We start from the raw sequence: 27,287 nt of genomic DNA on the forward strand, positions 1-27,287 counted from the left end.
ATAGACTGCTGTCTGGGACAATGAATTAAGCAGTATAGAGTAGATCTAAATGCAATGGTAACTAACTAACCATATAATAAAAATCTCACCTGTATCCTGGTTGGTAAATGTGAATGATGGCGTGGAGGAAAACTGTGCAGCTGGTTCAATATGGCAATACTGGAAAATAAAAGCTCAGAAAAAATGGTTAACAAGGATATTTTTCCATAAAGATTATTGTTAGAAGCTCTTAGGAAGGCTATCAGGGTTCATGTGCTCAATGGGGGACAGGTGAAATATGGAAAATATAACTTGATTTCTAAACTTGATTTGCATGTTTTTTTTATTTCTTATGTTAATTAAATTTTTTGGACCAATGAGGGGTAAATATATTCTCTCTATACTAAGATAGTCATTAATGCACAAAGACTACATATTGTGCACTTCATCTGACAATAAATGAGGTTATTCCAAGTAAAAAATATGGAAGCACAGCTGACTGGTACTCGAACAGATCCACAGGACCAGAAATGTTCAGTTAAAAAATAATTTTATTGGTAGAAAAGTTAAAAATATAGCTGCATCTCCATCCACCCTACGCGTTTAGGGCATTTTAGAACTGAATATCTCTGGTCCTGTGGATCCGTTCAAGTGCCGGTCAGCTCTGCTTCCATATTCTCTGCTGTACCGCTCCCTAAAGCTGGAGGTCTGGGGCTGGTGCACCCAGGAACACTTTCACTGTTTGGTGAGTTACTTTACATTTAATTCTGGAGCACCATGTTCTCCCCTAATTACTTAAATTGTTATTCCAAGTAAGGTGGCTATTATCAGCAGTAAGGTTTCCTAATGTTGTAAATCTCATCTGATCAACCATAATGTGTTGGTAAGAATTCTATAGTTTCTAGATGTAGGTTGGTATTACCAGAGGGGTACCGCTAGTGGCTTGTGAATGGATAAAGATTGAAAATTGAGCCATCACAGGCCACTAGCTATGCCCACCCCAATCCCCCCCTCTGGTGACATCACAGGCCATGTATAGATGTTGGTAACAGGCAGTGCATAGCATGAAATATAAGGGGGGAAGAAGATGGGGGGATTTTTTTTCTTTTTTTAAACTTAGAACTGTAATAAATAGCCACTTCATAAGCACCTGGATGTTAAATAAGTGATGGACAAGCATGTGGTTTAGTCAATGCCCTCTTTTACAGTTTTTGCAAATATTTAGGTGGTATATAGGATGTACTTTGTGGGTGAATTTAGCCAGATATACATACTGGCATCAGGATCAAAATTGTACTTGTCCAATCTCTGTGGCACTGTGGTGGAATGTAATTTAAAGCATATTTTTGGTGGCTATGTCTTTCTCAAGGAAAAAACTTAGATCTTAGCATTAAAGGCAGCTGCAAGTCCTTGCTCTGGTGTCGGTGGCTGCTTATACAAACACACCTACAAACCTGGATCTAAAATGTCAGATGAAAGCAGGTGACAAATATTTTCCGATGGCAACATAACCTGTTGGATTTCTAAGGTACAGCAGAACAGCAGTTAAACCTGCAAGAAGCTGAAGGTGTTAACAGAATAAATACATTCTCTGTATATTATGCTAGTTATTAAGGCATTAATACTACATATTTTGCACTACATCTGACAATACATGGGGCTATTCCTTAATATACATAGCATGAATGACATTAATTAAGGGTCTGGATGATGAAGTATGGTGGCTGTTATTAGAAGCAGCTTTTCCTAATGTTGGAAATCTCAGCTGATCAACCATAAGACCTTGGTAAGAATTCTACAGATTTTAGATGTAGATTGTGATAGCACCAGAGGGGAACCGCTAGTGGCTTGTGAATGGACAAAGATTGAAAATTGAGCCATCACAGGCCACTAGCCATGCCCACCCCAATCCCCCCCTCTGGTGACATCACAGGCCATGTATAGATGTTGGTAGCAGACTGTGCATAGCATGAAATATAAGGGGGGGGAAGAGAAGATGGGGAGGATGGGTAAGATGGAAAAACATGGGTAACATGGGGGGGATTTTTTTTTTTGTGTTTTTTTTTTTAACTTAGAACAAAAACTATTAACAAGAACAAAAATAAGCATTAAAGGCAGCTGCTTGCTCTGGTGTTGGTGGCTGCCTCACACACTCTCCTACAAACCTGTATCTAATACATCAGATGAAAGCAGGTGACAAATCTCCATTTCGGGTGGCAATTTAACCTGTTGGTTATCTAAGGTATAGCATACTAGCAGTTAACCTGCAAGAAGCTGAAGGTGTTGACAGCATCGAGATGGATACACAGCATTCACTTACCTTAGTTGATGCCAGAATGTTATACTTTACCCGATGGGTTGCTAAAGATGAAGAATTGGAGAAACCAGGCAGATGTTCCCAGTGGAATGTTGCACAACATATCGATTGTCACTGTGTGCAAGTGGCTTCTACCTCTTCAGTGGCACAAAGATGACTTATTCTTGCCAGCTTGGATCTACATAGCTGAAATTTTCAAGCACGCTGGTTTCCCTGGGGTCTTCTTTTGGGAATGGGATGTTCCTATTGCAGAGCCCTGCAACGGATCTCTATAGGAATGAAAAAAACACAGTTTTACAGTTATTATTCCCTTTATCCAAGGTGATATGAAATAATCTATATTGACCATCAGTTCCATTTCTCAATTCACCAATGGACCTGCCATAGTACTTTTTCGTAAGGGCGCTGAAGCTATAAATAGAAAAAATTTACATGACAAAGTCCAAAATTGTATATACCGTATACTTAACTGAACATAAGGCTTTGGCTGTGCCTATAAATATTGTCCACACAATTGTTTTAGTGCCTAAAATATCAGTGGACATAAAACACTTTGAAAAACTTCCTGTGTCGCCCTCTGTAATTAGTGCCAAACCATTATACCCTTCTTTACATTAGGTTTTTGAGTGTCTAATGTGCAAATAAAATATATGAATCCCCTAGGCATTCCTTCTCTCAATCCTATAAATTATTCCTTAGATTAGAAAAACAAACCTGGTGCAAAACTTAAAAAACTAGACACAATGTATGGGCTCTTTCACTACTCAAAGATATCACATTATAGTGATGGACTTACCATTTTTGGTTTTACAGGTGGAACTAGTTGCCTTCTTTCCACTTTCACCCAGTCAATTGATGAATAGAATGGGTGGTCCCAAATGTTGGAATAGACCCCAAGGCGAGTGTCAGGGGTTTTCTTCAAGAGCTGTAGAAATGAAGTAATAATTATTTAATAAACTGTACATATCTTTGCACTACAGATAATAAGCTACTTCTAGTACTAATGTATATAACCACATAAAGGAACAAGGAACAGACCCATTAAACATAAAACTCCTTACAGTTTGGAGCAAACATATTGGTAATAATAGCACCATATCATCAAGAAGCGTGAAAGGGATATTGAAAGAGCAGGGAGAAGCATTGTCATAAGATAGGAGAGTTTATAAGACAAACCATAGATACCAAGAAAAATGTAAAAGCAACACAGAAGACAGAAGAAGAGCAAAAACAAAACATGGAAAAGATAAATATTTAGGGGTAAAGAAGTGTTGGCCATCTGGATCATTTACTGGGCTACTTTTTGGTGCTCACTGAACTCTCGGTTTTTAAAGCCAGCATGACTAACATTTTTCATTGATGCTCATGGTTATCTTGCACAATAATCCTCACTGTTTTGTGCTACTTCAACACTTACTGTACTACTATACTCTAACCTTACACATCCACCTTCCCTATGGGCCCCCTTCCTAACATGAACTTCTACTAGAGCCTTTTTACTCCAGGCTGTAAACATGCTGGCCACACTTGGCAGAGAAGTAGCTTTACTCCTAGAAATACATCCACTTCTATGACAGGCCACAGATTGGGACTCCCTATGCAGATGATCAGTGGGCTTGATCAGCAGAGCTTACAATTTCTTAGTGTGCTTGAATACATGGAAACTTCCATAATGGATTCAAAAGAAATGTGGAGACAGCCTCAGCTATGTATTTGTTGCTCTTATAGGAAATGAAGATATGTCCCTTTTAAGAATATGTTACATTATCTATTGAGCTTGTGCCAACTGCCTTTGCAGAACCACCTTTGTAGTAATAGCTATAACAATAGACTAAAGACCTTAAACCCAGTAGTTTAAAATGAAAAAACTGCTTTTTTTGTAACATTTGTGAATATCTGTATAAGAACAGTTGCAATGCATAATTAAAATGTACAGTAAATTTAAGCATTAAAAATCTTAATATTTCAGTCTGATTTTATTTACCTGTTGAAGGAGGTCACGCAATTCAGGCCCAAGAGATTTTGGATACCTTGGCTTCTCATAGATGATCGTCTTTAGGTGTTGTTTTAAGTTTCTCTCTGGTGGAAATGGCAAGTTACCGGTGGCCATTTCGTATACAATGACACCGAACGACCACCAGTCTGCCGCTGAGTCATATGGGTCCTCTGACAAAATCTTCAAAATAAGGAACAGATTATTTATCAAACTGACATGCTTCTATAGATGAGTTTATTCTTTATCTATAACTCTTTAAATGTTTTATTTTGCAAGGGTTATGTTAGATTGAAAACCCTGATAATCATAGTGGAATGGAGAAACAATATTTGATATAATTGGCATCCTTCTAACAGAATAGAACTTTTGTAAAAAGGGAATCTCCATCTCAAAACTAATTTTTACTACTGAAATCACTATCTGTCTGGTTGTTTCTGCACTACTGGTTCTGACATCTGAAACAATATTTTTAACATTTTAATGAATCATATTGACCTGAGCTACAGTGGCCTGCTATTTGTGCCACATAATGTGTATAACGCTGTAAATAGGGAATGCCTGGGCATTAAATGCACTCTACAAACACTATAATTTACCCAGGCGTAAGTCTGCAGTATTGTAAGTTCTCTGCAAAGGACAAAGAAAGGACTATCAAAGCATATGCACAGGTGGTATCCTCTTAGTTACTAAGAAATATCTTCAAAAGCTACTGGCTAATTTGTTTTACAAAAACAAATTATTTTTATGGTTCAAGGTTAGGAGAAACCAGGAGTCTAACAAATAACATTGAATAAACCTGGGTTACAATCACATGGCCCATGCAAGGCCAAACATGCAGTATTGTCAATTTCCTTATTTAGCTGAAGAAATAAAAAAACATACATATTTTATGATTAAAACAAAAGGGAAAACTTTTGTTTGGTTCAAGCCCTGTTCATTGGACTCATGATGACAGGGGTATACTGCTACTTTAATACAATGTATTAGAGGAATACTGTATAAATATGTTGGAACCAGGATTCTTACCTCTGGGGCTATATAGCCTGGTGTGCCATAAATCCCAGAAAGGGTTTTATGCTCAAATGTATTGGTACACGCAAGTCCAAAATCGCCGATCTTAATATGGCCTTCTTCGTCAAGAAAAACATTTTCTGGCTTGAGATCCCTGTAAGAAACATATCAAGCACAATCACAAAGGTTCAAACCCCATTAAGGGAATTAAGCAGAAAGGAGAGGCTGAGAAGTAAAGGAAGATATTGTGGTTCAGCATGCACAATGCATACAATGAGCAAGACTTGGAAAACTAAAACTCCCAAAAGAAATAATGATAATGTTTGCTATCCCATTATGATTATTTATTATACAGTGCCAGCAAATTATACATCATTTTAGGATAAAGTGTCTACAATGCTTGTGATTTAGTTGGATAGCTGCACTTATGGGGAGGGGCCTTAAGCTGGCCATAGAAGCAAAGATCCGATCGTACAAATCGTGGATTCGTACGATTTTCGGACCGTGTGTGGAGAGTCCCGACATTTTTCGTCCGTCGGAGATCGGTCGTTTGGTCGATCGGACAGGTTAGAAAATTTCTGTCGCCTGCTGATAATATCTCTGCGTGTATTGCCGATCGTACGATTTTCAGAGGGAGACTGTCATTAGTGTTGTCAGACATAAGTATCGTACGATTGCTGTCAGGGGCAGAACATTGGGTGATCTGTTCTTATTTGATCGGAATGGTAAAGACTTTGATCTGAATGGTTAGTGGAAGGTCGGGAGATGGGAAAATCCGATCGTACGTTGATTCGTACGATCGGATCTTTGCGTCTATGGCCAGCTTTAGTTACATCACTGCAAGAATTATCTCAATTATGCCCATAAAATAGAACAAAAGTATAAAAGAAAGTGAAACAAAATGTTCTTACCGATGTACAATTCCTTTGGCATGCAAGAACTGCAAACCCACTGCTATTTCTGATGAATAAAACCTTTTTAGAGAAAGGGAATACAAATAATCTGATTAAATACATGACATATACATTGTACCCACAGTTTTCCAAAAGTGAACAAAAAAAACAGAAAAACGTCAGCCTAAAAACAGAGAACTGGAGCATCTATGTTAAGTAGAAATTAACAAGTTCCTCGGCATCTTGTAGGATAACTACTTCAGAAAATGATACATTTGGAGACTAATTTGACTATGCTATCATTGACTTGTATTCAGTAATCTGACATTATATACTGGTTTATTACAAAAGCCATATCACAATGGAAATAAACCCATTAATACAGTCTATTGGTATTATATTGCAAATAGCATGCATACACTATACAAATGGATAAAAGGAAAAAGCAAATATCCACTGGAAATACTCACAGGCCTTAAAAGACATTATATATTATGTAAAGTCCTGCTGTCCTGTGCATAGAAATCCAACCTGCAATCTCATTTTCAGTGTTAAGGGACATGTTTCAATAAAAGATTTGTATATGATGAAGTCACATGTGCTCAGATAGTTTTCTATACATGGACTTTAATGGTTAAATGTAAAAGCTCTTAAAGATTGGGCATATTGTCTGTTTTCCAATGTTTTCTATTGTATCTTAGCTGGTGTTTTAATATCTTCATTTCATTATCTATGGGCTGCTTTGCAGTGAATTCCAGTTTGGCATCTACTAGTGTATGTGATAAAGAATGTATTGTTCATCAATATTAAGAGCCACTTTATTTTAATTATATTTATTATCACCAGATTTGTTTCTAGATCAGTCACAGCCCCCACCTGTCAAGTAGGGAAGGATGCAGGCTCAGATTTGTGGAAAGGCCACCAAGGCCTGGGCCTAGGGCAGCAGGATTTTAGGGGGGCGGCATGCTGCCAAACCATATCCACATTGATTCAAAAACACTGGAGATGAGTTGGCAATACAATAGTTTTTTAAACAATTCCTGTGCGCCAATCCCCAGTGCTCCAGATCTGATGATAAAAATTTGCATATGTGCACAAATAAAGGGGGACAGGGGCGACGAACACCAGCAGGCCTTGGGGCACCTGCTATTTAAATCCAGCCCCAGAAGGATGAGCTGTGAATACTGGGAGACACTCTTGAGCAACAATGCAAGTGGGGCCACCACAGTTTAAACAAACCAAATAACCCAGAAAGCAGCTTCAACTTTATAATCATATGTCTGAACTTTGGGTGAAAGCAAGTGTTTAAGAAGTTGGGAAGAGTAATTGTGTCTGCTATTATTAATAACATCTGTCTTGTATTTCTTGTCTCCATCACTCTGTACTCTCTAGTCATAAGTAGCATGTTACTTACAGTATTTTCTGGCTGTTCATGTTCTTTTGCTTCTTAATTAGGCTTTCCAGTGTGCCGCCTCTTGCATACTCCAATACCATCATCAGATGTGACTGGTTACAAAAGAACAAAAGGAGAGGATGAGCAATAGAACTGGATAGTACTCAACAGTAATTTAATTATTTAATACAAAATCATGAAAAAAAATTAATTACTACTAAAAACATATTATACATTATGCGAACAAGGTGCTGTCATACTGTTTTTTGTTTCAGAGAAACAAAGAGATGCATACAAGTTAATGTGTGTGTGTGTGTATATATATATTTATATTTAATTCAGTTAGTTCTGTATTTATAATAACAGTTTTAATTAATAGCCAGATATTTAATAGAATGTGATATCATTATGGATAATAGAGGGGACATTTTTACTGGTCTATGTTACTCTGGGCTCCAAAGAGATATACATAATCTTAACTGCACAGGACAGCTACTGTTATTGGAATTGTCATATTTGAAACATGTGTATTTGTTCTCTCAATCACTTTTAGTTCACTGTGTATACCTGCTCCTGGAGTACCATGATACCCAGCCTGACACTATTATCTCATGCCAGTACAAGTCACAAGTCTGAATGAAATCAATTGGAACATAACCAAGCAATTCCATTTTAATCTTCAACCTTAATACAGTTATGTTTTGCACGACCCCTTAAGTTGCACTTATACAGCCACATAGCTGGTATATTTCTTATCCATATTTTTTTTTTTTTTAAGAAAACAATTTTTATTCGAGCAAAAGTTAGATACATTTTCTACAGCTCCGAAAGTGCACAATGATATTTCCGTTACAACAGTTGGCATAATACAGGTGTAGAGAATAACAGTGTCATACGACAAATAGAAACACAGGAAGCATTATGCATTGACATTGACGGTAGTTACTATCTTGTACAAATAAAGTTACCAAAACGTCAAGTAGAAATGGAGATGTAGGCAGTGGTACATGACATGAAGCCATGCGAATGGTCTCCGCAAGTATTCATGGACTGTTCAACATATATAACATATAAACCATTTTAACAACCAGTGTGGAAGTGATGACCAGTACCGGATCTCTATGTTTGTCGCTATGTCTCAGAAGTGCTAGGTGTCGCAGTGCCGGAGGTGCCAGTTACCCACATTGTGGATGTTCTCTTATCCATATTTTTAATATACTGCCATGACCTATTCTTAAAATTCTACATATAGAAGGGAGATCTCTAATATCATCTATACACACACACATTCAATTATGTGGTGACAGGGTTTTATCTAAATACAGAGATACTATATAAAATACTTTTATTAGCAGCATAACATGGTTAAGAAGAAGGGTTTATATAAGTTAAATTCACTATCCTGTACCTGAGTTTGAAATGTTGTAAATGCCCGGCATAGAAATGGGCATTCTCTCCCTAACTGAAGAACCTGGGCTTCTCCTCTGACGTATTTGAATTCCTTTCCGTTTTTCTTCTGCATAATTTTCACTGCCACAAGTTGGTCCTTTATGGCATACGAAGCTAACATCACCTAGAAAAACAACAGGAAAAAGTCACATTGTGCTCTTTTAATGATCCAGCACTTGAGCTCCTGGTTCATTGGTTCAAGAATAAAATTTTAAATGGTAGAATGAATTACTTGCAATGTACACAGTGTAATTCAGTGATAAAAGTGATACAGGTACCATTAAAAAATCATGACAGAATCCCTTTAAGTATAATTAATATTATATTTGTATACTAGATCAGTACGTTAGATTTTTCCTTAGGAAGTTGATCACTTACTCTGCCGAAGTTGCCTTTCCCCAGCTCTTTCATGAGTCTGTAGTTGGTAATACTGAGGGACGGTGGTGTTTTGGCATCCACTCTACTCCTTTTCTCTTCCTTTCCATCTAAAAGATTAAAAATGTATTTAATACAATGTTAAATCTATAGATATACACTGAATGTCTGAAAAACTACAGTATCATATAGCAATACTCAAGAACATCAGATACCCAAAGAATTTTAGGATGTATCCTTCTTTGTGTCTTGGTGAAGGAATGTGTAATACCTGATGATACAAGGAGCTGACCTGGGAATCTACTTAGGCTTCTGTGTTATAGATTTCAGTGTTTCAGCCTTAAGAAAAATCCTATTCACCAACTTTTGTATTATAAAAACACTAATGGGTGATCTAAAATCCACAGGCTTGGTTTAATCTGCTTTATTTTAAATGTTACATTATTTTCCAAACAAATAAAGGCTGAAGTACTGGGGTGCCTATGTGAATCTACAGGTTGTTCTTTGTCTATGTAAAAAAAGACATGGGACCATCAGAATTATGAAATGTGCATGTTCTCTTAAAGCGACTGCACATCCTTTATCATAATAAAGTTGTACAATTCTAAGGGTGCAGATTGTAACAGATTTAAATGCCCACCTTATTCTCAGAGATAGCCCTGCTGATAATGTACCCCAACCATAAAACTGAGATAAATACTGGCAATCCTTGTCTTATAACTATAGCAACCAAATAAGCACCTTTAAAAACCAAAATCATTTGTTAGCATTCATTAACTCTCTGTTAATCATATTCATGGAACATGTATTTAACCTAAAATCAAGGTAGTGGAACTGGCAGTATCATACTATGGGATTTTGGCCAGATATAGTGAAAGATCTTCATCTTTATATCAGTGGTACTTATTTGGGTGTAGAGGTGAGAGCAATTTTCTTTTATTTTGTCATAGATCAATAATGGGAAGATCTTGCTTGGGGTCTGCGCACCTGGTATTAAAGGTGTTATTCACCTTTAAATTAACTTTTAGTATGATATAGAGAGTGGTATTATAAGACAATTTGCAATTGGTTTTTATTTTTCATTATATGTGGTTTTTGCAATAGTCGCTTATTACTCAGCAGCTCTCCGGTTTGCAGTTTTAGCAATCTGGTTGCTAGGGTCCATCTTACCCTAGCCACCATGTAGTGATTTGAATAAGAGACTGGAATATGAATAAGAGAAGATCTGATGAGAAAGTTGAGCAGGAAAAAAGTGAAATAACAATAAGGGGCAGATTTATTATACCTCAATCCTGGATGAAGCTTAAAACTGAAAATACACCTGTCAATGACATGTAGGAGTCAATGGCAGAGGCCCCTTGAACCATTTAAAGATGTTAATAGCCTTCAAGACATTCAAGTTTTTTTAGGAAGGTTTTGCTCAAAAACTCAATCAATTCAATCAATTTGAGGGTTATTCGATTAATTTGAGTTTTTGGGTTGTTAACCCCGAACTCATTGATTTGAGTTTTTCCCATTTGAGTTTTTTCTTAAATTAGAAACCATTCCAGTGGCGAGTTCATTCAATGTCTAAAAAAGCTCATATAACTTTAAAATTCGACCTTTGATGAATAACCACCTAAATGTGCAGCCTTATACAACATTTGTTTTACATGGGGTCAGTGACCCCCATTTGAAAGCTGAAAAGCATCAGAAAAAGAAGGCAAATAATTCAGAAACTATAAAAAAAGAATGGACAATAAAAGTTAACTTAAAGGTGAACCACCCCTTTAAAGTGTGACACAGAAAATCTGATATGTAATGTGCATTAAAGGGATTGAATATTGGCAGGCACCTCTAGTGCATTATATAATGCATGTATATATATATATGTATATATATATAATCACAAGCAGTGGGCCCAAGCACATTACATTGAGAGACATAAATAATGAAGTTCTACAGCAATACAGAATAAAGATTCTTCTGCTTACCAGCTGGATGCTCCTCTGGGCTTCTTGATCTCTTTGTAATACACCTCTCATCTTCTGTAGTTGGTGTCTTCCTGCAGCAAGTTCTTTTTCCTGCTAACAATATTAAGCATTATGTTACTCTCTAATCTCCAGTTTAGTCACTAAATCTACAAATGTACAGCTACCACAAGTACAGGTTTAGATTGATTGTTATATAAAAATTTAGCTCCTTCCTTAGTACTGTGATCCAAGTACAGGTATGGGGTCTGTTATCTAGAATGTTCGGCACCTGGGATTTTCCAGATAAAGGATATTTCTGTAATTTGTATATTTATACCTTAAGTCTACAATAAAATCATATAAACATTAAATAAACCCAAAAGGCTGGTTTTGCTTCCACTAAGGATTAATTACAGTAGATCTTAGTTTGGATCAAGTACAAGGTACTGGTTTATTATTACACAGGAAAAGGAAATCACAAATTTGGATTATTTTGATAAAATGGAGTCGGGAGATGGCCTTTCCATAGTTGGGCGCTTTTATGGAAAACAGATCCCATACCTGTACTGTAACCTCATTTACACAGTAAGAGGTAGAGGATAATGGCAAATCAAATACATTTTATAAAGTAAAAGGAAGGGGGAACCCAACTATATAATAAGACAGTGGGGCAAATTTACAAAGGTTTATGCTAAATTGTATCAATGCAGTAGCCTGTAGCATCCTTGCTTTTATTTTTTCATTTAACCAATAGTAAAATGATCAAAACGAACTGATGATTGGTTGTTATGGGCAACTGCATCCTAATGGCTATTGGCACCTTAAATACATCATATACAGTAAAATGCAATGGACACAAGCACCCAAATGCATTATTCTTTACTCACACCTCAAGATTGTTATTTGCACTGATACCCAACAGATATTAGCACCTTAACTATTACATTCAGTTAAATGAATATTATATTTCAAATGTAATCCAAGCTCAATATTCACTGACTGGCAATGGACACTGCCATCCTGGGGGCATAATATATATTGGAAGACTTAGGGACATACTGTATTTGTTATGCTGTGTCAAAAACTGTGTGATAATACACCACCATCATCAGGCCTCGCCATGTAAAAAACAGCATAACATTTTTACCCTTTTTTTCTTAGAGTGAATTCTGCCAGGAAGCAATGTAAAATAACGGTGGCAAATCTGGCATTCGCATGGCGTAAACACAGTTTGATAAATTTGCCGTTTTTTTAATACAGTTTTTTGAGCAAAATGTTATTTTACATAGCATGAAAAATATGCCATTTAGATTCTGATGCTAAAAGCACAGTATATATATATATATATATATATGATACAATGGTAAATGTAGCAGATTAAGGGGGTTATTAACTAAACCTCAAATGTATCTCGTCAGGCTTTTTGGGGCAAAAACTAAAATTTTTCTTGGGAAAAAAACCTATAATTTTTTGAGATTTAACATACCCCGATGCTCGTTAAGCCAGAACCTGAAGACCTGTCAATGTCCTGTATAAATCAATGGGAGAGGCACCAATCTCAATTTGAAATTATTGTGGTTTGCGCCAGGTTTAGCCCGAAAATCCAAAAAATTCAGGGTTTTTGGGCAAAAACACAAACAATCAAGCAATTCGGGAAAAAGTAAAAAAATCTGATGATTCGGATTTTCATAAATTGTATCTGTTTTTCCCCAATCCTATTAATTTGAGCTTTTTTATTAATAAATAAGTTGTGGAGTTTGTGTTTTTTAAGAAAAAACAAATTAGATAAGTTTGGAGTTTAGTAAATACCCCCTAAATATTTAGGGGCAGATTTATCAAGGGTTAAAAAACCCTCGAATTCGACCCTCGAAGTAAAATCCTTTGAATTCGAATATCGAATTCGAAGGATTTCAGTACAAAGCCTCGATCGAACGATTGAATAAATATTGTTCGATCGAACAATAAAATCGTTCGAATCGAACGATTTTAATCGATAAAAGGATTTTTATTAGATCAAAAAAAACTTAGAAAAGTGCTGGGGAAGGTCCCCATAGGCTAACATTGCACCTCGGTAGGTTTAAAGTGGCAAAGTATGAAGTCGAATTATTTTTCAATACAATTTTTAGTTCGAATCGTTGGAATCATTACATATGATCAAATTCGATGGTCGAAGTACCCAAAAAAATACTTTGAAATTAGAATATTTTTCCATTTGAATTATTCACTCGAGCTTAGTAAATCTGCCCCCTAGAGTACCAGTAAGAAGTGACAGTTATTATCCACTACATATACACATATAATAGTACCCCAACCACATTAAACTGTAAAAGCCAGCAATTTCTGGCACCTAAGTATATTATATAAAGTAAAAAGCACTGTGCACAAGCACCCCAAGAACATTGTTGGTTACTTGTACCAAAAATTTTATATGCAGTGACACCCAGTGAATAGTACCTTTATATTGAGTGCAGATTTCTGAGCAAATGTATCCCAACAGACACTGACACGTGGGGGGCATAATATACATTGGAAGATTTAGCTACTGCCACTAAAAGCACAGTATCAGGTACTGGAAATGGTAAATTTAGCACATTTAGAGCATTGTTGGTTACTTGCACCAAAAATTGTTATATGCAGTGACAACCAGTGAATATTATCACCTAAAGTTCCGTGTATTGAGTGCAGAGTTCTGAGTAAAAGTATCCCAACAAAATACAGACACTGGCACCCAGGGGGCATAATATACATTGGAAGATTTAGCTACTGATACTAAAAGCATAGTATCAGGTACTGGAAATGGTAAATTTAGCACATTATATATTACAAGAGGGAAGTGTCAGTTATAATACACTACATATAGTCATACATTGGTACCCCACTCACATTAAAATCTTTGGATTGGATCTAACCCAAACCCCCTACAATTAAACAGTGGATTAACTTGGTAAATTGTATGCTTCCATTAATAAAATTGACCTATGAAGCAAGAGGGCTCTCCAATAAATTTGAAAAGATTTGGGGTCAGTGGGTGGATGTGTTTCCTATGTCAACAGATGAGTGAAGGCTTTAAAGGTATTCGGATTGTGTACTGCTATGTTTCCACTGTTTGTAATGGTTCAGAATGATAAACTATATGATCATTATATGTGATTGTACTATTACACTGATTTGATGTATTGCCAAGTGTTAAATTAAACTTAAAAAAATAGTAAAAGCTAACAGTTATTGCCACCCCAAGTAAATTAAATAAATAGTGAGAGGCAGAAGGTACACTCATCTCTAACAACATCATATAGAGTAAGAGTTATATCTTTACTTTTATAGCAGATGAGAAGCACAAGAAATGGTAAAGCAATAACTGTCTTACCAGACAAGTCCTCCTCTGGACTACTGCTTCTCTTCTTTTTCTTCAAATCCATGTTGCTGTCTTCTCAGCAGATCTTTCTTCTTTTCTTCTCGCTTTCCTGCTAAAAAAATATGGCTTTCTGTCGCTCTCTCGTCAAATTATTTGCCAAATCACCAAGAGCAAGCTCCTAGCGATGAAGCTCCTAACTGGTATAAAATCAGTTAGTGATCGTCAGTTGGTGGCATGCGGCAACTTAAGCCTTAAAGTGTAGAGCACATAGAATGATGCTGGATATCTCCAGTCAAACTGTTAAAGCAGTGGACATAGTTCCTGCTTTAAGATAAAGGGGTTACATTTAAACTTTAATTGTGGTTCCATGGGAGAAATATTACAAATGCAATGTACTAATCTTAACTGAGCTGCACAAGACTTTTAAAGCAATATAGAGTTCTATAAAACAAATTACAAATCTCTTTCTGTACAAATCTAAGCTTACCTTTTATTCAGACACATAGTGGGATTGCTTTTGGTGGCCTTGAAGGCATCACAGTCTGTGGTGTTTCTCTTGCGTACCTCTTTTGCATCCATTTTTCTGCTGGGGTCTCTCTGTAACACAAACATTTGGGGTGACTAGATATTTCCCAGTGACCTAGGGATAAGAAATTACTTGAAATATACTTTCATTCATCAGCCATAGAGCCAAAGGTCATATTTATAAATATTAAATAAATGTAATAGGGTTTCTCCTATAAAATGAATTTATCTCACTATTGCCTGCTCCAATCAATGCATATTAAAACCCATCATTTAATTCCCTAGGTGACATCAGAAGTAATTCTGTGACAGATGGCTATTTTCTATCTTTTCTGCCTGTTTGTTACACAGGTGTATGTGTTACCACTGAGGCATTGGTGTCTCCATTCTTAAAAAGGCTTGGGGGCCGATTCACTTACTTCGAGTGAAGGATGTTAAAAAACTTCGAATTTCGAAGTTTTTTTTGGGCTACTTCGACCATCAAATGGGCTACTTTGACCTTCGACTACGACTTCGAATCGAAGGATTCGAACTAAAAATCGTTCGACTATTGGACCATTCGATAGTCGAAGTACTGTCTCTTTATAAAAAACTTCGACCCCCTAGTTCGGCATCTAAAAGCTTCCGAAGTCAATGTTAGCCTATGGGGAAGGTCCCCATAGGCCTGGCTAACTTTTTTTGATCGAAGGATATTCCTTCGATCGTTGGATTTAAATCCTTCGAATCGTTCGATTCGTTGGATTTAATCGTTCGATCGAAGGAATAATCCTTCGATCGTTCGATCGTACTATCTGCGCTAAATCCTTCGACTTTGATATTCGAAGTCGAAGGATTTTAGTTCCCAGTCGAATATCGAGGGTTACTTAACCCTCGATATTCGACCCTTAGTGAATCGGCCCCTTAATAAACATATATAGGCAACAGGGCCAGAACTACAAATAGACAGGTGCTCAGCTCCCTCTCTGCTTGGAACACTGGGGATGTGAGGGACTGGAGGAAAACAATGGGGGGAAGTTGGTTTTAAATGAATGGATGGTGGACAGCAGAGGTATATGTCTTTGGTACAACTGGATGGAAGCACAAATACAGGGAAAGCCGGTAGTAGAGTGGGTGTCAGTGAAGAGGAGAAGGGGGAATGATCAGTGAAGAAGCTGATTGGTTGAAAGCAAATAGGTTGTTGGTTGGCAGCGGTGTAAATACTGAGTAGGGGTCAATAGTGGCGGTAGTGAGGGATCATATTGTAAGTGATTAGATAGGGAGCAAGGACAAATAACATTAACTTAGGGGGTCAATACTACCTGCCCATCTCTAAGGGGTCTTATATGATAAATATGGTAATAAAACCATCCAATATGTTTGGAATTTATGCCAAAGAAATACATTTTTAACACTCACAAAAAACATATTTTCTCAATTTTTACTAGGTCAATTCATTAAAACCTGGCCAGCCAGGAACCAGAAATTCATCAATAAAAATGCATAAAAATTATATAAAATTAAAATTGATGGTCACTTATTTATAAATCACAATTATAAACAATTCCTTAAAGATTTCCTTTTGGAATAGGTAACAGCTGGGTAGTCCACCCCACTCTCCAACCAGAGTTTATGGAGGCAAAGTTTTGATGTGTGGATTACTGTATAGTTCTCCAAAATGATCAATGTCCACAATCTTAGACAATATAAAATAAAGTGAGAGGTACTCCTCCTTAAGTGGATCTCAGAATATTGCTGTATACAGGGGATGTGTACACTTGTTCACAAGACAAAGGGGTGTAATAGGCATGCCCCCCCTAAGAAAAATAAAATGCTGCCACAGGGCATAAATGCAGTATTTAGTACCCCAATGCTCCTTATTATTGCCCTTCAAACTCCGAGTGCAGTCTTTCCTGCCCACAATCCCCAAGTCACATCATTTGTATTGCATATACCCCTCCATTTGCCAGCACCATCACATTTACCTAAAACAAATAGCAGCCTCCACCTGGCGGCCATTGTCCCTCTGACAAATCATCAGCAACATTGACATCTGCAAACAGGACATGTGTGATGTAAAGTTCATGCAATGCAGAATACAGGGCTACACAGACACAACATACATGATAAAAAGTTCTGCTGGGGTTGAGCACTGTAATGGTTAAGCTGAGTTCAGTACAGGATAGGATCAGACAGCTACTGTATAGCAGAGTTTCTATGGGAATCAGCAATGTTATCTCTTCATTGGCTGTTAGACTGGAGGGTGTGGTTTAGTAATCTGAGTTGAGAAGAACTGAACATGCTCATGAGCCAACAGCCAAAGTAAATTCCTGAGGGAGGGGGCAGCGTAGGATAGAGGAGCAGAAAGATTTCTGTGATTAAGGGTATGATGCAGCCTTACTGATAACCTTTTAACAAATGTTAAAAAATGTATTGGTGGCCAGCCCCCCCCCAAGTTTAAAAAAAAAAATCATTGGTTGCTAGGGCCCCCCATGTTTTCAAAACATTTATTTGCAGCCAGTATCCCCCCATACATTTTTACAAAAATTAATTAGTGGTAACACAGGGGGTACACAGGGGTTTTGAGGGCCAGGATGCTGATAACCATCCCAATAAGTCTCAGAGCAAGTGTTCATTCAGTATTGAGAACATCAAGAGGAAACCCAAGGAACCAGAGCAAAGTTTTCCAAGCTTCAACTCACCCTGGAACTATAATAATCACTTATTGCAGAGACCAAGTTCCTGCTTTCTCCCAGCTGTACTTAACCTATCCACTGGCCCTCTGCTAGCTAATGTCCAGGGCACCAGGCAATACAACAACAATACCACCTAATCAAATTCCCTGGGAGTTACTAAAGTAAGTGACTTTGCATAACCCTAGTACATGAATTCTGCTACTAGGACCTTCTTTTGTCCAAACAACTTTTATTTTAATTATTGTCAAAGACAAGGTTATACAATCTGTGACCTTCCAGTCTGTACTGAAGTACAATTTTGAGCCCCCCCCCCTAAATTCCATGGTTGTCAGGGGAAGATGGAAGTTGCAGTTGAATAACAACTAGAGGGCTGCTGGTTGTACATACATGGACAGTCATATGTACTTGTATGACAACCCCATGTGGCACATGTGCTGCTGGATGCTTGAATCACTATGGATTGTAAGTGTATTTAGAGATATTGAAATAATGGCTGAGGGCTTCACTTGGCCCCTGTGGGCAACGATTATGCAGCTTTGTAACACCATTCTTTTGTTTTGTCTTATTTTTCTTTTAATATTTAATGTAAATAGAAACGTCATTTATTGATCTATTTATTATCAATGTTATTACAAATTTTCTACTCATGCTCAATAAAATAATTCACATAAATATATCGACTGTAGATATATATTTCCATACACAAACATCCATATAAACATTGCTGTAAATTCTAACATCATTATGTATAATCTAAACCAGAGATGTCCAACTTCTGTGGTACTGAGGGCCGGAATTGTTCTGGTCTACATGGTGAAGGGCCGATAATGGAAGCCAGTCTTGACCACTCCCTGTTTTTAAACCAGACACTCTTTAAACCCCACCTATGTTACACAAGAACTTTTAAGACCATGTCTACATTAATAGTGGTAGCACACCAAAAAACCAAATGGTTGGTGCTCACTGCAGGGATATCACTCATATGTGAAACAAGTTTATTAAACCATATTAAGAGATACCCTTAATTCCATATGCTCATCCTCACCTGTGGATAACACAGCAACCCCAGCACATGATTAAACACCTTGAGGACCACCTAACAAGTATTTCCAAATGCTAACAAACCCCCACTAGGTTCACCTCTTGCTGCCAGTATGGCACACACATGGGGGCAAATTGACTAACCTCCAAAGAGGAGCACAAAGCAGGCAGAGTATGGCAAACACAGGGAGCACAAAGCAGGCAGAGTATGTCACACACAGGGAGTTTAGATAAACCTATCAGGACCACTCTAAGATAAACAGTTCATACTGTAACACAATGCTGGTGGCCCTCTGGCAGTTTGTATGGGGTGTGCACAGGTGAACAAAGCAGGCGTGAGGTATGAACAGTACAAGGCTTTAGGGGTGTGAGAAACAGAGGTGACACAGGTGGGAACAATGCAGGGGAGGATTACAGTTGTGAACAATGCAAACAATGCAGGAGGGATTAACCCTTTTGCTGCCAGACGATTTGGCTCATTTGGTACTCGCTGTGCAAACACCACTAGTGCAAGAAAGCCTTTTACTGCTGAGCACATAGAAACTACATGCTTGGCAGTCAGAGCATTTTCCTGTCAGCATGTAGTACTTACGTGTTTGGCAGTTAAAGGGGATGTAAAGTCAAAAAATCCCATTTTTACTTTAATGAAAAAAATCTCTCTCCAATATCTATAATTAAAAAATGTGTATACATTTTATAAGAAACCTGACTGCATGCAGTGAAATTCCCCCTTTGTTTTACTTGCTCTGCTGCAGATTGGAAACTTTAGACGGTCCCTAGCTGCTCTGCAGGAAAATAATGATACTTTAAAATGGCAGGTGGGAGTCCCCCACCTTACTTCCCTGACCTCAAGCAGCTTTGTTTGTTTCCCTATAAAGCAGACGGTGACTGTGTAGAGATTTGTACCCGCAGACCCAGTGCAGTCTGTATATTCTGATTATTAATCAGTCGTGCTTTATCAGCTTCTATGGCAGATATTATTTGACAATTCTATGGCAGATATTATTTGACAATTATGTTGATCCCTAAGGTTATAATAAATTGTGATGGGCTGGCACATCACCATTTATTATGTGCAATATTGCCTTCCTGAGCTGAAGCTTTGGGGTTTGTGCACCTGGATCCGACCACTTGTTTGGGTAAGTTAACCACAACATTACTGTTTCATGCGCTGATACGGAACATTTGTCTTTATATATTTCCTAGATCCCTAAGATTAACCTCCCGACTGATGCCCAGATCACACTGGGCATGTGCATGGTCTTGGTCTTGCAAAGATGTATAACAAAGTTACAAGATGACAGCCCCCTGCGGCCAACTTTGAAAACATAAATCATTTGTTTAATTATGCTTCTGGTATGCTATGGTTCATGTTTATGTTTAGTATACAAATTACTAGCATTATTATATTTTAAACTTTAGTTCCCCTTTAAAGGGTTAAATGGATGAACAATGCAGGAGGTTACTGTCATAATTTGAGGTGTAAACAATGCAGGGGGCAGTTATTCTCAGTACCGATACCATTTAAACTTATACAAAGTAAGCAGTCACAGCAAACAGACTTTCATGTGGGGGCCACACAAGGGGGGTCATGGGCTGCATGCGGCCCACAGACCGCCAGTTGGACTGCACTGATCTAAACCATTTCCCATTCTTTACCATAGTACTTTCATATTTTTCTGTCTGTCTATACACTTGACTGTCTGTCTATATATCAATTGTTATTTATCTCTCTACTATCTATCTGTCTGTCTGTCTATCTATCTATCTATCTATCTATCTATCTATCTATCTATCTATCTATCTATCTATCTATCTATCTATCTATCTATCTATCAATCATCTATCTATTCTATTCTATCATTCATATAGCATATACTTTAGAGTCTTTTGATCCATTGGTATTGAAGGGTGGGAACAGTGTCATAATCCTAATACATGCAAAATTTCCATTTTCTATACCTGTCATTGTTTAATATAAAACATAATCACTTGTATGTCACATGCCGGAATTGAAGCCAGTAATAGATTATACAGCTAAAAGTTATAGACAAACAATTGTCTATAACAAACTCAATTATTCTTTTTTTCTGTTACTTTGGTTTTATTCTATTACTATTTGCTACAAGTAAAAGGTGATGATAATGTGTAAAACTGATTAAACATAATTAAAAGTACCAATATTAAACCAATACCCAACCATTTACTCAGTATAAGGTCCTCTGTATTTATGATGTGTTTATTATAAGAAAGATACAGTTTCCTGCATTGTCTAGTTGTCACTTGTGCTTTTGGGGTCTCTAAAAAATACAGGGCACAATTTAGCAGTATTAGTAGTACAGGTATAGGATCCCTTATCCGGAAACCCGATATCCAGAAAGCTCCAAATTACGGAATGGCTGTCTCCCATAGGCTCCATTTTATCCAAAGAATCCAAATTTTTAAAAATGTTTTCCTTTATCTCTGTAATAATAAAACAGTAGTTTGTACTTGATCCCAACTAAGATATAATTAATCCTTATTGGAAGCAAAACCAGCCTATTGGGTTAATTTAATGTTTAAATGAATTTCTAGTAGACTTAAGGCATGAAGATCCAAATTACGGAAAGATCCGTTATCCGGAAACCCCCAGGTCCCGAGCATTCTGGATAACAGGTCCCATACCTGTAGTAGTAATTCTGCACTCTTATAGCAGCACATTTACTTGTAACAAGCTATCAGAAATTTGGTTTTATTTCTTAACTTGGAATGTTCAGATCAAAGCTTATTGCTGATTAGTAACTACAGGTATGGCATCTGTTATCTGGAAACCCATTATCCAGAAAGCTCCAAATTATGGAAAGGATGTCTCCTTTTTAGACATATTTTAGAAATTGATTTCCATACCCTATAAAACTATGATATAATTAATCCTTATTGGAAGCAAAACAGGCCTGTTGGGTTTATTTAATGTTTACCTTAACTCTAGCAGACTAAAGGTATGAAGATCTAAATTACAGAAAGATCCATTATCTGGAAAACCCCAGGTCCCGAGCATTCTGGATAACAGGTCCTGTAACTATATAGTATGGAAATACTCATTTATTTTCTTTTATATATCCATGCTATGAGTCAATTCCCTGTCTGGATATATGGAGAGTTATCTGTATCAGTGATGTCTCACTGCTTTTGTTATGCAGCCTGGGGGTGTACATGAACAATGAACTTGCAGACCACTTGAGGACTGTTTTTTTTAAATGAGAACAATGAGAAACAAAGTTTCATCTGTACCACATTCTCCAAAACCATTTTTTTCCCAGACATATTTCCTTGTATGCTCCTGCATACCAAAACACCTTGAAGGGCAAGATGCCCGTCTACAAACAAAAAAAGGCTATAAATAAAACACTGTTTAGATTAGGAGTTCACAGCCTCGGTTGCTCCATTTGTTGCAAAACTGCAGCTAATAACATGCTCCAACATTCTCCTGCAAGCTCAGCTGCAGAGGGCCAAATGTTCTGACCCCGTTGGTACTGATAGTAATACCTTTCTATCCAATGGGCAAAGCAATATATCCTCCTGTGTGGTCTTGGGAAGCTCCAAAAGCTATTTCTTCTGATGATGGATCATTTCAAATGTTACCAGCCTGCAACGTTCATTGCCCTTAAACAAAACTTTCTTTGTGCCACTGACCATTACCCATTACTTTCCATTTACTTTAGCAGAACTGTTGGGTTTACAAGGAGCAGCACTGGGTATAAATGTGAGGAAGTCATTAGCCTTAGGCTAAATTAACACCTCACTCTCTTACTGGCAAGAACAAGCCACTCAGTAACAACAGGGAACTGAAACCCATTGTAAGACTGGAATTGATTGCCCATATAGTGTTGCTAAACACATTTAAATCCACAAAGTCAGTGAATACAATGATCTCACAGAAAAACTCAGGCTCAGAGCTACAAAATAGAATATTCTTTATCTACAGTATTGAAACCCTATTTTGGCCACCTCTTGTATTATAGGATATACATCATCAATATCTTACCATCAAAGGTCCTGAATCCCCTTTGCTAAATAAAAGGGGTACTGGGAATTTCTCTCCGTGGCAGTGCCTCCACCTAGTGGGATCCAGGCTTACACCTATGGGAGGTCCCACTAGTAACAAATAATACACACCAATGCAGAAAAACAGTTAGAACTCTATGTAACTAAGAAGATTTAATTACACTCAATAACACCCCTGCCCTGGGGATCCTGTGTGGTAGTCCAACCCTTACACAGTCCTTTGCAGGCAAAGTCCCACATTCCACTCTGAGTGGATAAAGACAGTCACAGTCCCTTTCCCCCAAGAACTCTTAAAGGGGCGGTTCACCTTTAAGTAAACTTTTATTAGGTTATAGAAAGAGCAATTCTAATCAACTTGTCAATTAGTCTTCATTATTATTTTTTATAGTTTCTGAATTAATTGCCTTTTCCTCTGACTCTCTCCAGCTTTCAAATGGGGGTCACTGACCCCATTTAAACAACAAATGCTCTTTAAGGCTATACATACAGTATATTGTTACTGCTACTTTTTATTACTCAGGCCTCTCCTATTCATATTCCAGTCTCTCATTTAAATCAGTGCATGGTTGCTAGGGTATTTTGGACCCTAGTAACCAGATTGCTGAAATTGCAAACTGAAGAGCTACTGAATAAAAAGCTAAATAACTTAAAAAATAATAAAAAATTAAAACCGATTGCAAATTGTCTCAGAATATCACTCTCTACATCATACTAAAAGTTAATTTAAGGGCTAGTCCACACGGGGAGATAGCGACGCGTTTGCGTCGCGGCGACAAAGCACCGCGACAGTCGCCGCGACCGGCGCAGGCGACAGTTTTGTATGGGCGCCTATGTAAAAACGCCTGTGCTAACCACACGAGGCGATGCGCTTTTCAACAGTCGCCTGAAAATGCCTGGCGCCTCCTTTCAATGTATTTGTATATAACTGCTGGTGAAAAAGCAGTGTCTGCCTATCCCTTTCTAACCTCTGCCCCCCAGTGGTTGACTTTAAAACAATGTAGCAGAAGCCAGCTGTGAAGAAGCAGGCATTGTTACATGCTACATTTTTCAAGAGCCAGAAACAAGAGTGCAGAAAGAGGCAGAGAGGCAAAGACTGCATAAACATTAAACAAAAACTTAGAATATTGTCAATGAATTAATACTATTGGGGTTACTACTTGGATTAAAATGTTCCCATTGGGACAATTTAAAGGGGTTGTTCACCTACCAAACACTTTTTTCGATTCAGTTGTTTTTAGATTGTTCCCCAGAAATAAAGACTTTTTTCAATCACTTTCCATTATTTATTTTTTACGTTTTTTTTCAAAATCTAAGTTTAAAGTTGAATGTTCGTGTCTCTGGTGTTTGAATCTGGCAGCTCAGTAATTCATGTGCAGACTCTAAACTGTTACAATTTTGCAACAATTAGTTGATACATTTCTCAGAAGCATCTCTGGAGTATTAGCAACTATTGTATCAATTCTAACAGCTGCCTGTAACGAAACCCAGAGATTCTGTTCAGCAGGGACATAGATAAGATAAGAAATGTATCAACTGAATGCATCCATTTAGAACAGTTTACAGGATCGGCGACCCCCCCCCCCCAGAGCTGCTTCAGAAGGAGAGAAATGACACTTTACACTTCAATATTAGAAAAACCATCACACATAGAAAAATAGAAAGTCATTGGAAAAAGTCGTTATTTCTGGTGATCTATCTGAAACCAACTAGTTGTTTGAAGGTGAACCACCCCTTTAACTTTCCCCCAACTTTACACTGGCTCCCAAGCTATCCAAGCACACAAAGTTTACTTTAATCTTCAGGGCACAGCTCTCAGCATTATTTGCAGAACACAACCCTCTTTACTGGAATCCATCCACAGGCAGCTTATCTCTCCAAGGTCTAGACCCTCCTGGTTGAGCTACCAATTCTTGGGGCCCCTGTACCCCTAGCCCTCCAAGGGCCTCGCCATCCCTTATATCTTTTCTTAAGTTCCAACAGTCCCTCCTGGAGTGAAAATAGAAAGAGAGAGACACTGAGCACACGGCACCTCAGCTTTATAAAGAAATGACTCAGCAGTGACACCTTCTGGCCAAATCCAGAATTTGTCAGGGCACACTGCACAGGGACAAAGGACTCACTCCCCCTCCCTTATCCAAATGAACTAAAGGGCAAAAGCGGCTACGGCTGGTGAAAATTCCCCAGCGTGACCTCATTTTAACTCTTCACCGATTTAATAACAGGCCCCATACCTGTAAATATCTGTAACCTTATCAATGAAGCTTCCTGTTCCCCCAGCCTCTCCAATTCAGTCTTGCCTTGTGTTGGTTGGAGGGGTCGGCACCTCTCCCAATAAAGATTTACCAAACACTTTTGGCAGGTGTAGCGGGGAGATCCCCTGCAATGTTACATCACGTGACTTTAATATAATTGCAGGGGATCTCCCACTACACCTGCCAAAAATGTTTGGTAAATCTTTATTGAATATCTGTAACCTTGTCGTGGGCTAACCAAATATTTTGACTAAAAAATGGAGAAAAAAGGCCTTAAAGAGATAGTTCACGTTTACCTCCTTTTTAGTATGTTATAGAATGGCCAATCAACTTTTCAATTGGTCTTGATTATTTATTTCTTATGGTTTTTAATTATTTGGCATTTTCTCCTTACTTTTTCCACCTTTCAAATAGGGGTCACTAACCCCATCTAAAAACATATATTTTGTTAAACTACAGATGTACTGATATTGTTACTTTTATTACTCATCTTTCTGTTCAGGTTTCTGCCATATACATTTTCCAATCTCTTATTCAAATCAGTGCAGGGTTGCTAGGTTAATCTGGACCCTAGCAACCAGATTGCTTAACTAGCAATCTGGAGAACTGTTGAATAAAAAGCTAAATAACTAAAAAAAAACACTGCACATTGTCTCAAAATATCACTCTCTACATCATACTAAAAGTTAACTATAAGGTGAACCACCCCTTTCAAGTATACTATAGAATGCCATGTTTTTAGCAACTCTTCAGTTGGTCTTCTTTTTTCTTAGTTTCTGATTTTTTGATTTTGTCTTCTGTCTCTTCCAAGTTTCCAAAAATCCTATTGGCTATGTTTTTATTGTTACTATGCATTTTCTACAGCCATATTCAAGCCACTGCCTCATTGCTAGGGTAGATTTGACTCTAGCAACCAGAAAGCTGCTGGAATGTCAAACTGGAAAGCTGCTAAACAAAAAGCTAAATAAAACTAATGATGAAAGTAAGTTAAATAAGTTTATTCACCATAATGGGACCAATTAACATTAAAGCTAATTCAAGTTGGGATTTGGGATTGACTTTAGTTATATTAGATGGATAGGTACAAGTTTAGCCTGTCAAATAAATGTTGACCTATGCATCACTAGACCACATAATCCCTCCCCTAATATCCTGATATATGGATAATAACAGTATGTAAAAAAGCACGATTATTCATATTATTTCTATACCCATAGTGTATTGTTCCCAGAATCTTAGCATCATTTCATGCACCTGAGAAATTTGCTGCTGCTAGACGCAAGGTCTGCATTAAAATTTGTTAGAATGTTAGTAATATATAGTAAAATAGTGACACCTACTGGAGCTACAGAAAATGAAACATATTGCAAACTATGTAGGGCTGTTTCATCTGCTTCAACATTATCACTTAGTAGTAAGCAGGCTTTGATTTGTGGCGAGGCCACAAAGGTCCTGAGCTAGGGCAGCAAAATTTCAGTGGCTGTATGCAGCCCAGCCATATTATAGAAGCACTAGGGAGCCACAGCTCTGGCACGTCAATGCACACTTGCGTGAGAAAGGGGGTGCGAGTAAAGGTAGGCGGGCGGGTGCTAGGACAAACCACATTAAAATATGTACACATTGTAATCTGTACCTTGTCAGCCTTATTCCTCCAATGGGCCCCTCTCATTCCTGGTGGTGCCACTGCCTGGACACCTGGCAATGTACAAAACACAAAATAGAAGCTGTCCACACCAATGTTCTTGTGTGTGCTTAACCCATTCATTCAGTCATTACCATATCTCTGCCTAAAAGTATCTGTAAGTATATAGGCAGCATCATGGGATTGTTTACTCTGCAACAATATTAATAAAACCAGAAAACGGGACTGGTACAAGCCTGACTGATAGGGAGGTTTCTTTAGCACTGTATCTATAATCCAAATACCCCAAGGCAGAGGGTACAAATTCTATTTTCTTTGGAAGGTGATGGTATGGGCAGAACACTAGAGATAAAAGAGACAGAGGGGTTTACATAGACAGATTTCTCTTTTA

The 27,287-nt window shown here is 37.6% G+C and overlaps 1 protein-coding gene across 5 annotated transcripts in view; it reads right to left on the reverse strand.

Annotated features, from left to right (window-relative positions):
• Positions 1-662: 662 nt before the first annotated feature.
• Positions 663-27,287, reverse strand: part of LOC108705665 (protein kinase C delta type-like) — a 42,603-nt gene continuing 15,978 nt past the window's right edge. The window contains exons 3-14 of one of the 5 annotated variants that reach the window (XM_041564166.1): positions 26,888-26,949; positions 15,208-15,317; positions 14,733-14,829; positions 11,387-11,476; positions 9,417-9,523; positions 8,998-9,162; positions 7,611-7,702; positions 6,215-6,277; positions 5,319-5,457; positions 4,281-4,472; positions 3,093-3,221; positions 663-2,565 (exon numbers count right to left, since the gene is read on the reverse strand). In XM_041564166.1, the coding sequence (XP_041420100.1) occupies positions 2,455-2,565; positions 3,093-3,221; positions 4,281-4,472; positions 5,319-5,457; positions 6,215-6,277; positions 7,611-7,702; positions 8,998-9,162; positions 9,417-9,523; positions 11,387-11,476; positions 14,733-14,784 (1,140 nt within the window). In that variant the 5' untranslated portion in view covers positions 14,785-14,829; positions 15,208-15,317; positions 26,888-26,949 and the 3' untranslated portion in view covers positions 663-2,454. Of the gene's footprint in view, positions 2,566-3,092; positions 3,222-4,280; positions 4,473-5,318; positions 5,458-6,214; positions 6,278-7,610; positions 7,703-8,997; positions 9,163-9,416; positions 9,524-11,386; positions 11,480-14,732; positions 14,833-15,207; positions 15,318-26,887; positions 26,950-27,287 lie in introns of those variants that run through there. The other 4 variants (XM_041564157.1, XM_041564162.1, XM_041564151.1 and 1 more) reach the window with 4 other exon arrangements.

The sequence above is a fragment of the Xenopus laevis genome, chromosome 1L (genome assembly GCF_017654675.1).
Source record: "Xenopus laevis strain J_2021 chromosome 1L, Xenopus_laevis_v10.1, whole genome shotgun sequence".
Taxonomy (NCBI): domain Eukaryota; kingdom Metazoa; phylum Chordata; class Amphibia; order Anura; family Pipidae; genus Xenopus; species Xenopus laevis.